The sequence below is a fragment of the Mycteria americana genome, chromosome 3 (genome assembly GCF_035582795.1).
Source record: "Mycteria americana isolate JAX WOST 10 ecotype Jacksonville Zoo and Gardens chromosome 3, USCA_MyAme_1.0, whole genome shotgun sequence".
NCBI lineage: Eukaryota > Metazoa > Chordata > Aves > Ciconiiformes > Ciconiidae > Mycteria > Mycteria americana.
Genome location: NC_134367.1, coordinates 5910004 through 5924484, shown reverse-complemented (window position 1 = coordinate 5924484; position 14481 = coordinate 5910004). Strand labels below are relative to the sequence as shown.

The following is a 14481-nucleotide window of genomic DNA, read 5'->3' as shown; positions in this document are numbered from 1 at the left end:
ATAGTAAAAAGGCTAAGACAGAACCAAAGTAAGTATAAGGACATCAAATAAACCTTGTCTTTCAAGCTAAGAGGAAATCTGAAATTCTGGACTTGAAGAGTTATTTTTGCGAGAAGAACATGCCAAAAACTTGAAGTGGATATCCTTAGCTAGCCCAAAAAGAAAAATGTCAATAGCTCTGGTGGGAGATACCCAAAGCCACAGTTAAGGCTGCAGAATCAGCCACATAAAAGGAGTTCCCAAGGTGCTACCTATTAGGTATATGCCCTTTTATACCATGTCTAATTGGCAGGGTACATCTGGCTGAATCTCCAAGAATGGAAACATCTGTTGCCAAAGGTGATGAAAGAATCTGGATGGGACTCAGATTACTGGACATCTCAAAACCAAGTGCTCCTAATGGCAAAAATTAAACTCCTTTAGCTCAATGTTGTCAACAGGACGGACTGATGAAAAGGTCCTGTAGGTAAATCGGGAAGCCAAGATGATGAGGGATCTGAGGTCTGCATAGGATTGCAAGAAAAATGAATCTTTCCTTGAGACAGATTTCCTGCTCAGCTTCAGAGATACAAGTAGGATCAAAACGTAGCTATTCCTTCTTTGATGAATGGCTTTAGAGTGCTTTTACTGAGCATACTGAAAGCCGTTCTAAGTGGCAAGATTTCTGTTCTTTCAAATAAAGATTTGATTTTATCAGGCGATGAGTACAGACCTGTAGACAAGTGGTATAAATAACAACTGCTATAAAATAAAATTCAGGAGATGAGAATTAAAAATCCTTAACAGAGCACTGATATCCACTTCTTAAGTACTTCTTACCATTTGTTTTGCATAAGATGGGTCACTGTAATCTGCCATTCCCTCTTCCGGGTTGATGTTCAATTTATCACGCAGTGGAGTTCTACCAGGAGTTGTACCAACCACAGGTTTAGGAGTTAGTCCTCCACGAGGAGTTAAGCCTTCTGGTCCATGAGAAGGTGTTCTGGAGGAAGTGTGAACAGTAATTTATTTTTTTCCCCAAAGAGCTCTACTTGCAAAACTCTACATGCTGCAAAAAGTTATGCAAATAACGTTAATAAATTAAATCTAGATTTTTTTCTTGGGAGGCAGTGAAACCATAATATGCAGTTAGAAGAATCCAAAAAATAAATTGTTTAAACCTGCCAAGGTATAAACAAGTACCTGTGAAGCTAAATCTAGACACGTCATTGTGTTAAGAGAAGTTTCAGGAACTACATCAACACAAACTCCCATTGTTACTTTTGAGAGAAGAGATTATCTAGTCACCAGGCACTATTCTGGGATATAGTAATCAGGATTTAATTGCAAGCTCTGATATCTCTACCACCTGTGGCAAGTCATTCACTCTGAATCCATCTGGCTTAACAGCTGTCCCATCTTACAATTGGATGAATCACTCTGAAGATGCCTCTTTGCTTTCACTGATTACTGAAGGAGTAATTACATTACAGTAATTCCTTTTAAGCACCTAAGGTCAGGCAAGATGGATTAAGTCTTAGATTTTGTGGGCCTCAGTTGCTTCTCCTCTAGACTGGGAAGAAATATTGTTCTCTATCCCAATAACCTACTACATGAAAGGCGTACAGACGTTGTCTTGGATATAGTCACAAGTTTTCTGTTGTCAACTTATAATGAGGTTTCACATAGTGATGATAACAATAAAATGATAAGACATTGTTAAATGTCTCAAAGAAAACAATTTCTGGAAGGGGAAAAACTTTTAGAAAAAAGCCTACATTATGGTACTCATCTACACTTACGTAAATATTTTCTGACAGCAATGACAAATATGCATGCTGTAGAGAATAACCCTGGCAGAGACAGACTGGACAAGACGATTTAATACATCATTTCTACTACTAGTTACTGTAATTCTGTAGTGCCAGTAAGATGCCATAATGGCGAACAAACACAACTGTATATATGGCCTGACACACACTACTGATCCTCTTTTAAGGGATACCACAGTGCCTTATTTGCTGGGTATGTCTGTGAGAGGCAAGTGATACTCTCCTCTTGCTTGAGGTGGTTCACAGATCTTGTGAATTCTCATTTAGTATAACAAATACAAGCAATAATGTTTGCAAGACGACACCCACAAAAAACAGCAAAATTAATTTTTATGCTTTCAAATGAATGTTTCTTAGGATATATTTACTTTGTTGATTATACTAGTAGAAAAAGTTTTATGCTGACTTTTCAGAACAAACAATTTGCAGGTAAGCATGTTGTTTTTTTCTAGCTGTCTCAGTTCCATGCAGTGCATAAAACACTATTACAATTTTCAATTTAATACCTTTTAAGAAAATTCTTTTAAGTAGGATGTGGAAAAAAAAAACCCACCAACAACAACAACAAAAAAAACCCCTAATGAAAGGCAACAACTTCCATAAAAACCTTGCATGAAAATACTACAAATTTCATACCATCATAGGAAAAAAAGGTGTACTTAAATATTTGCTCTTTTGGCCTAAATAATCAGATGATGGCTCTGCTTCAGTATTCTGCCTCCTTAAAAAGTTACGGCTTCCCTTTATTTATTTTTAACCACTTAATGGATATTTTTTTCTCTCTGCTCAAGGTCTTGGATTCTCACACTGATAGAGCATTTCTGCAAGCAAGCCAAGTTGATACATAGGTACCATATTTACATGTGCAAATCTGGACTTCAGAAGCTAAAAAACCACCACAAACAACAAAAACAAACCCCAAACAAACAACAAAATTAGAATGTCTTTACATTTTTTAATATAAAATAACCCAAAAAAACAGCTAGATCACTCCAGGCCAAACTCTACATTCATTCTGCACCGCATTGACGCCAATAGATCTCCAGAAAAGGATTCATTTATGTAGATTCAATTAAAAGAGCAGGGCTTTTGCACACAGCTTTTAAACAACAAAATAAAGCTGCTTTTGAAAAGCTGCCATAAAGGTCCTTTTTATTTCATTCTCCACTTTCCCTACTAGCATGATACAAGTAAAATTAGAACCCAAGTTGAAAAAAATTGACAGACAAAATGTACCAAGTGTAATATTTTTTAGCTGTATGGTATTTGGCATTTGTGGGATATATATTTATTCAGGACCCACTGTAAGAGTTAAACCAGCAATTCCATACTATTTAGATTGGCAATATAAGAAATATTTTATTTTGGATATATACGGCTTATAAAATATTTACTCCAGCTTTTCAAAAATTCAATGCGGGTTTGGCTAAGGGACCTCCCACACCTTCAACTCAGAGGTAATACTTTGGACAGGCTAGGATCCACATACAAAATGACACTCCATCTTACTATTTATACTCCTGTATTACTTCAGTATAATTTATATTGCTCCAGACCACAGAAGACCTCATTTTGGACCAAAACTCCAGTGAGGTATACACTGTACAAATATACATGAAGATGATGTGGCTGAGCTTGTGAAAGACACAGAGAAGGAGAGAGTTGTACAACAAGGGCTTGAAATAAAAGCGAGTTAAAATTTGTTTTGAAGCACTGATCATAACCCACTATTTCACACATTGCAATCCACCCCCTCCACCCACCTCCAGTAGATACATGCCCAGCCAAGCGCCCATTAGAAAAAGAGTCTGCTTTACCTGAAGGGTGTGGAAAGCACAGTATTTGGAGTCTGAATAACCTGTTTCTGTGGCGTTACCCCCGAAAAATCACTTTCATGCAAGGGAGTGTTAAGACCTCCTTTCAGGGGGGTATCCACATTTGTGAGAGCCATCAAATTCTGTGCTTCCTGTATAACAGAGAACACATGCAGTACATCACTAAGACCTTCACAGCCACACTCTACTATACGTGTTGAACCGATTCAATAGCAGTAAGAACAGCTGAAGAGTTACTTGAATATCAATCAGTTTGTGGAAAATATTTAACACTTCTTAACTTTAACTCCCATACACTGGTATTTACAACCCCTTCTGTTCCACGGAAAGGGATTTTAATCTTCATTTCCAGTAAAATATATTATAAATTGGAATTGCAAAAATGAGTGGGTTACTTAATGTTTCAAGTCCCTTCAGTTTGCCAGGCTCCATAAATCTGCAAGATGTATTAGTGACTGAATACTCAAGTCATCCTAAGGATCCTGATTTTCAGAGGGAACAGCACACTTGCACTCTGAAATCCAACATCAATGAAGTTTATCCAAACTGCACTTCGAAGAGGATATTCCAAAAGAGATGGTCACTATTCAGATTTTTGGTCCATGACTCAATTGAGGCTTTTATGAATACCCCCCCCCCCTTTTTTTTTTTTACAATGGCACTCTTTTTTATTTTTCCTTTTTACAATTAAGGCACTCTGAAAATGAGCTGAAATAATGAAACCACTGCATCTACCAATTAACTTCACAGATGAATACTAATCCATCTACAGAACTGTGTATATGCATAATACTGTGACGTATGTGATGTCAGAGTACTCCATTTGAAGGTGAATGCGACTATTCCTGCAAACACTGCACAGAGACTTAGGTCATGATCTGTAGAGTCAAGAACTTTCTCTTTTCTCTGATCAATAAAACAAAAACTGTTGAAATACAGCTCATTATCAACATAGGGATTTTTTTGTTTTGTTTTGGGGTGGGATTTTTGGGGTGCAGTTTTGTTTGTTTGTTTTACACACTAGCTGCACTGATTTTATTTAGCCATTTCCCCACACTCAACAAAACATTACCCAACACTACCAGTTTTTGAAAGAACCCAGACACTCACACAATCAGTGCAACACAAATATAATTCAGAGGTTGCAAGGGTAGGTTTTTTACAATCTTTGTCCTAAGTGGTTTTAAGCCAATAAAGTGCTAGGAAAAATATTCTTGCATTGTTGCAGTTAATTGAAATATTGTTATCTTGTTAACTGAATCTTGTTAACTGAAATAAAAGCTGAGCAGCAAAACTAAGTAGGAAACAATATCAAAGCCACTGTTTTAAGGACATGAAAACCATATACATCTTCGATGCTGAGAGGCACCCAAGACAAGGGGAAATTATGACACCAGGAGGATGGGTAATGCTAAAAGTTGCATGCAACATATAATACCAAAAAAAAAAAAAAAGTATCATAGTGTTTTGAATCATGGTGACAACTGATCAGATAGAAGTGGATCTGCTTCTATGCTTTTCAGTGTGTCCTGGAGATCATGTGTCAGTTCAAACCCCAGTACCGCAAATAATCTAAGGAATGTTTCTATGGTACTTGCACCTTCTATTCAGTTGACTACTTCACTAAAACTAAAAGCCCATTCTGTACATTTATACTCTACCTGCAGAATCCTGTCTTGTGCTGCCGGCGTTTTGGGAGTCCTTAGTGCTATGCTGTTGTTGGTCACATTATATTCAGACAGAAGAGTGCTGGAAGCCGAGTTTGTAATTCCAGATTCCTCAGCAGTCTGGCGTGCAATCTCACTTGCCTGGCCTACTTTTACAACTTCTTCAAGTTCTGTATCAGATATCTTTAAAAGAGAAAATTCCAAGGCATAGTAAGTTAAAATACAACCACGAGATCCACTTGATAAAACAGAAATTGTTGATTGGCATCGGCCTTGTAAGTCATTTACTGATCAATTAACAGCTTACCTGAGGAGCTGGAAGCACTAGTTTACTTCTTTTTTTGGTAAATTCTGACACTCCACTGGTCTGTAGAATAGCTGAAGGCAAGTCCGACTCTTTTTTCCGTTTCATATGTTGTTTGTCTTTTTTGCGCTCTCTTCCCTCCCTTTCACTGTCAGTATGGATAAGAGAATCATTTTAGAACACACAGAACAGCTAATAAGTAAAACAAGCAAAGAGCAAAAAGCCTGTACCTTAATCAAAAGTTGGATATGCTGAAATAAAACATGTTGCAGGAAGAGTGAACCACCTTGTGGTGCAAAAGTTAAGTGATTAGATATGGTCTGCAGATCTTGCAGCAGAACCTGCAATAAGGCAGTGTAATGCTTCTAAATTATGGAATTAGGCAACATGTCACTTCAGCTACAATCAACAGGGTCACTGGAGCAAGAAAAAAATGTCAGTCCAAGAATTTAGATAGTAAGAATCAGAGGATGTGAACAGTCCCTTTTTCTCCAGCAGCTGCTAAGGGAAGACAAACATTGTCTGTGGGATATGGGAACCAATTCCTCTTCAGTATTTAATCAAAATAGTATTTTCTTCAGACAGCAATGGAGTCAGCCTGTGAAATCATAAGCTTCAGTTTGAAGCTTCTGCCAGACCCTCTGAACTAAAAGCCATACAGAAAGACTCAATTAGCTCACAAGCTAATAAACCAAATCGTCTGTAGTACTGGACCTACTATCTCAGTAAAAAGGAGTTGGCAGAAGTAGTGGGAAATGCAACTGTACAACTGAATGTGTACCATACTGCTCAGGATGAAGATGGGCATTTAATTTTGCAACTGCATGTTTTCGGATTTATTTGGGGGAGGGGGAGAAATCAAGCATTTAAGGAGATTCTACTTAAGAACAATTCCATCAAAAGTAATACTACAACAAGCAATCTTAATAATGTTATCACTTGGAGAAAGAACTGCAAATACACAAGCAAATCTACTGCTAAAAGAAAATGAACCTCAAAAAACTTAAGATTTCCTTTTGAAGAGCAAGAATGTGCATGAGGAACTTTATTCTCATGGCAAAAAGGTCAACTAGACTTTTTAGAAAGATAAAAAATACAGGAGATTGCAAAGGCAGAAGCAACCTGCACTAGTATATGTCCCACAGAAAATACAACTCCTGCCCACATTATATTTCAGACATTTCCAGGATATACTGTTCCCTCCTTAGTATAACACACACTTACGATCTTAATTCTCCATCGAGGTCTTGCTGACGTAGCTTCCTGAAATCTGCATCCAGGGACTGGTAGTTTTCCTCTGATGTATCATAAAAACCAGGGGCAGGCTTCTTTTCAAATGGAATTTCTGCATTATAATCCACACCTCTCTTCTTTTTTCTTTTCTTCTGGATCTCAATTCCAGCAGCCCGAAGTTCTCGTCTTTTCTGGAGAGCAGCAAGCCGTCTAAAGAAACAGTAACACTACGTGATTTAAAGAGCATACCTTGTCATGGTTTAGCCCCAGTCGGCAATTAAGCACCACACAGCTGCTTGCTCACCCTCTCCCTGCTCCCCGTGGGATGGGGGAGAGAATTGGAAAAGCACAAGTAAGAAAACTCATGGGCTGAGATAAGAACAGTTTAATAATTGAAATATTATAATAATAATAATAATAATAACAACAACAACAACAACAATAATAGTAATGAAAATTAAAACGACGAGAGAGAGAGAGAGGAACAAAACCCAGGGGAAAAACAAACAAACAAACAAACAAACAAACAACAAGTGATGCAACCGCTCACAACCTGCCGACTGACGCCCAGCCAGTCCCCAGGCAGCGATTGCTGCCCCCCGGCCAACTCCCCCCAGTTTCTATACTGAGCATGATGCCATATGGTATGGAATAGCCCTTTGGCCAGTTTGGGTCAGCTGTCCTGGCTGTGCCCCCTCCCAGCTTCTTGTGCACCTGGCAGAGCATGGGAAGCTGAAAAGTCCTTGACTAGTGTAAGCACTACTTAGCAACAACTAAAACATCAGTGTGTTATCAACATTACTCTCATACTAAATTCAAAACACAGCACTATATTAGCTACTAGGAAGAAAATTAACTGTAGCCCAGCCGAAACCAGGACACCTATAGGTAGCTCCTGTATCCTAAGATCTGGTATTACTTCAATCAGTTGCTGCTGAGACAGGGCTGCACATATTTAAACAGCAAGAATGAAGCTCTTGTCACAAATGACTATCAAAAAGTCTGACTCTGCAATGACTTAAGGCTGTGCCTGACTTTATGCACTGTGAATGCTCAGAGTCAACAAAAGCAGTCCCACTATATGAAACTAAGCATAAGCTTACCTAGCTTCTTCCAGCTGCTTCTCTCTTGCTTTTCTTTTGGCCTTCTTTCCCTGTGTATTAGCCAGACGAGCTCTAGCTTCAGACAGCATTTCAAGTTCATCTACAATAGTACAGATAAATACAGCTATGAACTTGCACTTAAAGGTGGGTGTAAGGGAAAAAGTGACATTAAGATCAGAAAGCAATCTTTAAAAGCTGAATGAATCAATATTTTCACAGGCATTCTGCATAATCACTAAAATAGTTTTCTCCAAGTTGCTCCAATATATTTTCTAAATCATTGGCCAGATGAAATGAAGACTTTAAGAAAAAAATGCCTAATGTTGAAAATAATTCAACTAATATCTACAGCAAATCAAAATATCTACATAAAGGCAAACTGACCACACTAATGAAATTATAATTTCATTTTCATCTTCATCTGAGAGTACTATATTAGAGAACTTGCTAATTTCATTTACATGCAGATCCAAGAGCGATATATTTGTGAACCTGTGACTGTTCAAAAACATCTTTGGTCCATTAATGGAATTTTAGCAATGTTCATTTTTTAGTTCATAACATTGCTATGTGCAAGGAAAAAAAGTCATGTTGTCCTCCTGTGCTTCAGCAGGGATTCATCTGGGAGGTATGAGATGATGGGAAAAGATGAAGATACAGAAATAAGAATGCAAATAAGCAGAGCAGTTGTCAAAGCAAAGAACAGTCAGTCATGGTAAGAGATGATGAAGACAGATTAGAAGGTAGAAAACACACCAAGAAAAGGAAAAGAAAACTGGAAAAGTATAACTGACTGGCCAGATACAGAAATAAGACAAAACCTGTAAGAAATAAGACAAAACCTGTAAGAAAAAATGATCAGGGGGTGGAGAAAAAAAAAAGACAAAAGAAATACAGGGGTACAGAGACTGGGTAAAAAGAAATACCAATGAGATCAGATTTCTGTCAAAAACAGTAAATAAACTCCTATCTTACCTTCATCCATGTCAATAGGATCTGGCCTGGCTGGTTTGGTTTCTGGATTCGGATCAATTTCTCCAGGTTTAAGTTTCCGAGGATCATCAGCAGTTTCTTCCTCATTATCTCTCTGAGCAGCTTTGTCCCTAAAAACACACTGTATGTCACAACTGGCTCTTTGTTTTCCCCCAGGCTCATAATAACCATCCCTTAAATGTCCCCAAAGACCGATCAAAAAAAGTAACCTTGTACTATGTACCATACATTAAACTTGTTATACAGTTACTGCAGAAAAGATTCATTAATATGGTACAGTTACATAATTTTAAATCAGACGAGAGAAAGAAGCCAACATAGTATTACATTACAATACAATATTATATAAAATACAATACTGACAAAGCTAGTAGTAAAGAACTCTCCTCGGGTAATCTTTAACAGTAAGGACAAGAATTCAAGCAGTGTGACGAAAAGAACAATCGAGCTTCCCATTATGCTTTTATACTCCACCAGTCACAGCAGAATTAAGAGACCTCATAAGGGAAAACAGCACTTTCCTTCTCTTCTCATGGCCTAAAGAAACCCGCGGTAGCATACAGAGATGACAGCTACACATTCAGCCATTTCAACAACATGTGTTTTACGTCTGTCTTTTCTCTTCTCTCTCACACACCCACTGGCTGAATATGAGCCAGCAGTGTGCCCAGGTGGCCAAGGCGGCCAATAGCATCCTGGCTTGTATCAGAAATAGTGTGGCCAGCAGGACTAGGGAAGTGATCGTCCCCTTGTACTAGGCACTGGTGATGCCACACCTCAAATACTGTGTTCAGTTTTGGGCCCCTCACTACAAGAAAGACATTGAGGTGCTGGAACATGTCCAAAGAAGAGCAATGAAGCTGGTGAAGGGTCTGGCACTCTCTACAACTACCTGAAAGGAGGTGGTAGTGAGGTGGATGTTGGTCTCTTCTCCCAAGTAACAAGCCATAGGACAAGAGGAAATGGCCCTAATTTGCACCAGGGGAGGTTTAGATTAGATATTAGGAAAAATTTCTTCACTGAAGGGGTTGTCAAGCGTTGGAACAGGCTGCCCAGGGAAGTGGTCGAGTCACCATCCCTGGAGGTATTTAAAAGACGTGTAGATGTGGTGCTTAGGGACATGGTTTAGTGGTAGACTTGGCAGTGCTAGGCTAATAGTTGGACTTGATGATCTTAAAGGTCTTTTCTAACCTAAACGATTCTATGATTCATACTGATCAGCCAGTCAAAAAATACCCAAATAAACCTGAAATGGAAGCCTATAAAAAGCATCAATCTGGACAACCCTCTAGCCAGAACAACCAGAAGCAAGAAAATATACACCTATCTCTACTCAAGCCTGCTCTCTAGGTTCCAGAAGCTTCTTTTCAAGTCAGACACCTCGACTGAAAAGAAACAGTCCTTAAGGATTTGCTTACAAAGGACTCGGTCAACTTGAAACCACCATACTTCAGCACCATGGGAGAAGGGAATGACACATCGCTACAACAAACTCTGCAGATTTTCCTGGTATGCACTCCTAGCAAAACAGAAACTCACAGCAGAAACTCATAGTGTTCCAAACACTGTGCAGCAGTTCTCCCAATAATTGGGGCAATGGTTCTCCACTGGGTTGGCATTAGCTTGGCCAGGTGCAACAGTTTCTCTTCCTCTTCCCGTGACCACTCTGTCTTCTTGATGCTCGGGTCTAGCCATTCATACCTGTTAAAAAGTTAAAAAATTAAGGACAACAGATCCAAGCTATCCATTGATTTGTCTTGAATTAATTCAGAACAGTGTTCACCCAAATCATCATCATGAGATCTCAAAATCTTGTCATGCAAATTTCATACAAGTTTTTTCTGTACAAAAGGATGTTACTCCAGAGTATTTTTATGACATATGTATTTGAGCTTTAAAATTTATTATTTATCCACCACTTTTCATACAGATATTGCCTCTTCTTCCTTTCCCCACCCCTATTCTGGCAAAGTAAGGAGTCACAAAATTAATCCAGAAAAAGAAAAGTCAAAATCGCAACAACCAAAGGTACCAGAAATGCTAATTTGTTTGGTTTGGAACCTTCAACTGTTAACTTATCAATCTTTAACTGTGACAGCACTGTTACCTTTATACAGAAGTATTCTAATAATTATGTGCAGTTCAGTACTTGAGAAACTAAGTCTGATTCTCAAATAGATTCATACTGCATGTATTTGCATTAGTTTTAAGCGTCTATTTTTTTATATAAAATGGAATTCCAGTGCAATTTCTGAACACCTATCCTCAAGCCAAACTCTCATTATGAAAAATTAGAAAATTATCTGTAAGACAGATTAATATTGTACAATTTTACTTCATTGGTAATACTCACTGATTAAAAATGTGTAAATACGGGGAAAAAAATAATGTACACAATTTTAAGTGATCCTGCATTTGCTAACCCTGCAGTCACTGGCAAGGAGAACATTTGGCTGCTTTTGTTCAATTACTTTCAAGCAATAGGAATTCAAAACATCCACAATAGCAGAAATCAAACAATCTTAAAACTATTGTTCCTCTGTAGACATAAATTAATCTGTGGTAATTTCTAAATTCCCACTAATTATGAATCTCATATTCCCAGACATGGCACTTGTCACTTACCATCTGGCTTTGCACTGCTTTGCTGATTTTCTATGCAATAAAGAAGCAATACGAGACCACTGGTTTTTGCCATATTTCATCACAGCTGCTTTCAGAATTTCATCCTAAAAAAAAAAAAAAAAAAAAAATACTGTTATGGATCATGAGAACCCCCAAAAGAGAAAGTCTGAGCTCAAGTAGAGAAGAACATGGTGGATTTCATCTAATGGGCTGACCCAGTGGAAACAGCACAGCACTGCTGCTTCTTTTCCACATTTTCTTCTCAAGACGAACGAGGATTTGTATTTCAAAGGCCAGTGCAATCAATAAAGATTAAATTAAAAAGATAAGTGATTATTATTGTGGCCTACTTCACAGACCCAACACAACTTCCAATACTATTACTTTGAATTCTCTCTAACACACAGTTTTCAAAGGTAAAGAGGTAGGGAAGTGTTTGTCTGGTAATGCCACAACATTTGGGAAAAAAAAAAAAATTATAGATACCTCTGGGTAGCTTGTTTTAAATAATACCATAAAATTATCCTTTCTTTTTTTTTCCCCATATTTTAATGCAAAAGGAATATTTACCTATCAATGGAATATACTGTTAAAAAAAAAAAGTATCACAAAAATAAATGAACTTTATAGTAAGTTTCTCTTTAGCAAGTAAATTGTAAAATAAGTCACTTTAACGTTCAGAATGTAACATCTGAAAGGGCTGATTCCAAAGCTTATAAATTTATGGGGGGAAAAAAAAATGTAATGGATTCAGCTTGGGAGCCAGGTTGTTCATATACATCAAAGTGTGCACTGAGATTTAATCAAAAGCTGTAAGTCCTACCAATTGTCTGACAATCCATTCATCAATCCCCTCCCCCCAGGTAAATGGGTTCATTATTTCTGGTTTCCTCACAGGTCAGAAAGTGGTATTTTAAACGCATCAAAGCTATTCTTGCAGGCTTGTCAACCATGGCCATTCCTCCTCTGTATCCAGTAAGTACTCGTAGCTGTGTTCAGAATCTGTTCAGCTGCACAGTGCACGTGCTGGCCATCAAGGACAGATACTCTGCTAGCACAGGCATCTCTCAGAGTGCACAGCAGCTTTAACTGTAAGGTGTTGATGAGCTCTGGCTAGAGCTGCTACAGCAAACAATTCATGTAATTTCTATTGAAAAACGAATAATAAATCCTCTCTTGTATTTTAAAATTTACTTGGTGTTATATGGGATGCAGTAGGCATACTGATGACACTAGCAGGCTTTTTTGCAAGTAATTGGTCATCTTCCTAATGACCTGGTATCAACTGGTCCCACTTTCTGTATTATTAATGTCGTATGTATAATGAAAGTGTTAATCAAAAAAATAGCACCAGAGAGAGATATTTCATGTCCGGTACAAAAAAACGGGTGAAACAATGATTTATTTAACCCACTGCTTTTTTTCTGAACAGTCACCGAAATCAGTCAATTATGGAAGACCATAAGAACAGGGTAAGCACATAGTGGTTCCTCCTGTCCTCTGCTGACCTCCAATTTAGCAGCCTCCAGGCACAAAGCTAGTATGTCACAAGTGGTTAAAAGCACATGCAGCACACAGTACTTTTATCTTCCATTAATTTTTCCCACTGCTATTTGGAGCTATGTACATGCCTAGCGGTTACAGTACACGGTGGCAGAATTCTGGATTTTACAGTGTCGGGTACCTCCTTTTGCTTTAAACAGGCTGTCTAATAAAACTGACCATCATTGATTTCTCGTGTTATTATTTTCCTTTTCACAATCACCTGCAGTTCTGAAAGCATCTGACGGCAAAAATGGGAGAAAGCGGTGGGGTTTTTTTGCTCGGTTTTGAACGACACATAAATTTCTGTGTACAAAACCCTTCGGGCTGCAGGTGAAGAGCCTACACACATCTCCACCACTCTCGCATTTGGAAGGTTCTTCAAGGGCAAGAGATTCCAGCTCCTTCACACCTCTAAGGAATAAGAACTCTGCCTATGCAGTTTAAGACACACTCCAGCCTACAAAAGGGACATCTCCGTGGACAACACGACCCACGTATCCCCTTCAGGTGCTGTAGGGGCGGTTTCTTCGGGGATGGGGGGCGCAGAGCGGGGGGGGGAACACACGACACACGCATGGCTGAGCTTCCTGTCCTCCCAAACACACAGCCTTCAGGAGAAACAACACCGATTTGACCTCTGCCCACTAGGCCAGGCTGATGAGGAATCAAGCCCACCAGAGCCATAGCGCCTGCAGACGCCTAACCCAGGAAGATCCCAATCTTCCCCCACCTCCACACGGTTACAAGACCACATGAACCCCTTGCGCATGCGTACCACGACCCCTCCACCGGCGCCTGCGCACTAGAGCAGGACACCCCACCCCACCCCCCCCAGCCACTGAGGCCCCAGCCCTTGGGGGGTGGAGGATTAAAGCGAGCAGAGTCCTACCTCGGTGTTCCGCCAGACACCGCCTTTAATCATAATCCGCGGCATCTTGGCGGCGAAGGGGATGGAAGTCCTGCAGAGAAAAAGCGGTGAAAGGAAGGAAACGCCACTCGCTTCAGCGGGGCCGGCCGAGACCCCGCGCAGGCGCCCTCCGCGGTAAAGGCGCACTCTCTGCGCAGGCGCACAGGGGATACGGTAACAGCCGTGCCGGGGAGGCGCGGCACCGCTGGCGCAGGCGCACAGGGGCGAGAGAAACGGCGGGGAGGGGGGGTGGCGGCTGGCTGCTCTGCGCAGGCGCAGGCTCCGCGGCGCTGCGCCTCCCTGGACGGGGCGTTTTGGGGAGGTGCTTTGCGCTAGCGCCACCTATGGGCTGGAGGTGCGCACGGCGGAGGGGGCCGGGCCTCCTCTTCAATGATTAAGTGACTATTCATTAAGTTGTGTTAAATTCCCCAACGGACACAAATAGGGAAAGAAGGGGA

The 14481-nt window shown here is 39.7% G+C and overlaps 1 protein-coding gene across 1 annotated transcript in view; it reads right to left on the bottom strand.

The window, feature by feature from the left end:
* CDC5L (cell division cycle 5 like) overlaps nucleotides 1–14184 on the bottom strand; it is a 37283-nt gene extending 23099 nt beyond the window's left edge. Inside the window, exons 1-10 of the mRNA XM_075497749.1 lie at nucleotides 14006–14184; nucleotides 11572–11675; nucleotides 10486–10647; nucleotides 8929–9056; nucleotides 7954–8053; nucleotides 6842–7060; nucleotides 5621–5765; nucleotides 5308–5496; nucleotides 3629–3777; nucleotides 820–982 (exon numbers count right to left, since the gene is read on the bottom strand). Of these exons, the coding sequence (XP_075353864.1) occupies nucleotides 820–982; nucleotides 3629–3777; nucleotides 5308–5496; nucleotides 5621–5765; nucleotides 6842–7060; nucleotides 7954–8053; nucleotides 8929–9056; nucleotides 10486–10647; nucleotides 11572–11675; nucleotides 14006–14050 (1404 nt within the window). The 5' untranslated portion in view covers nucleotides 14051–14184. The remainder of the gene's footprint in view (nucleotides 1–819; nucleotides 983–3628; nucleotides 3778–5307; nucleotides 5497–5620; nucleotides 5766–6841; nucleotides 7061–7953; nucleotides 8054–8928; nucleotides 9057–10485; nucleotides 10648–11571; nucleotides 11676–14005) is intronic.
* Nucleotides 14185–14481: the final 297 nt, after the last annotated feature.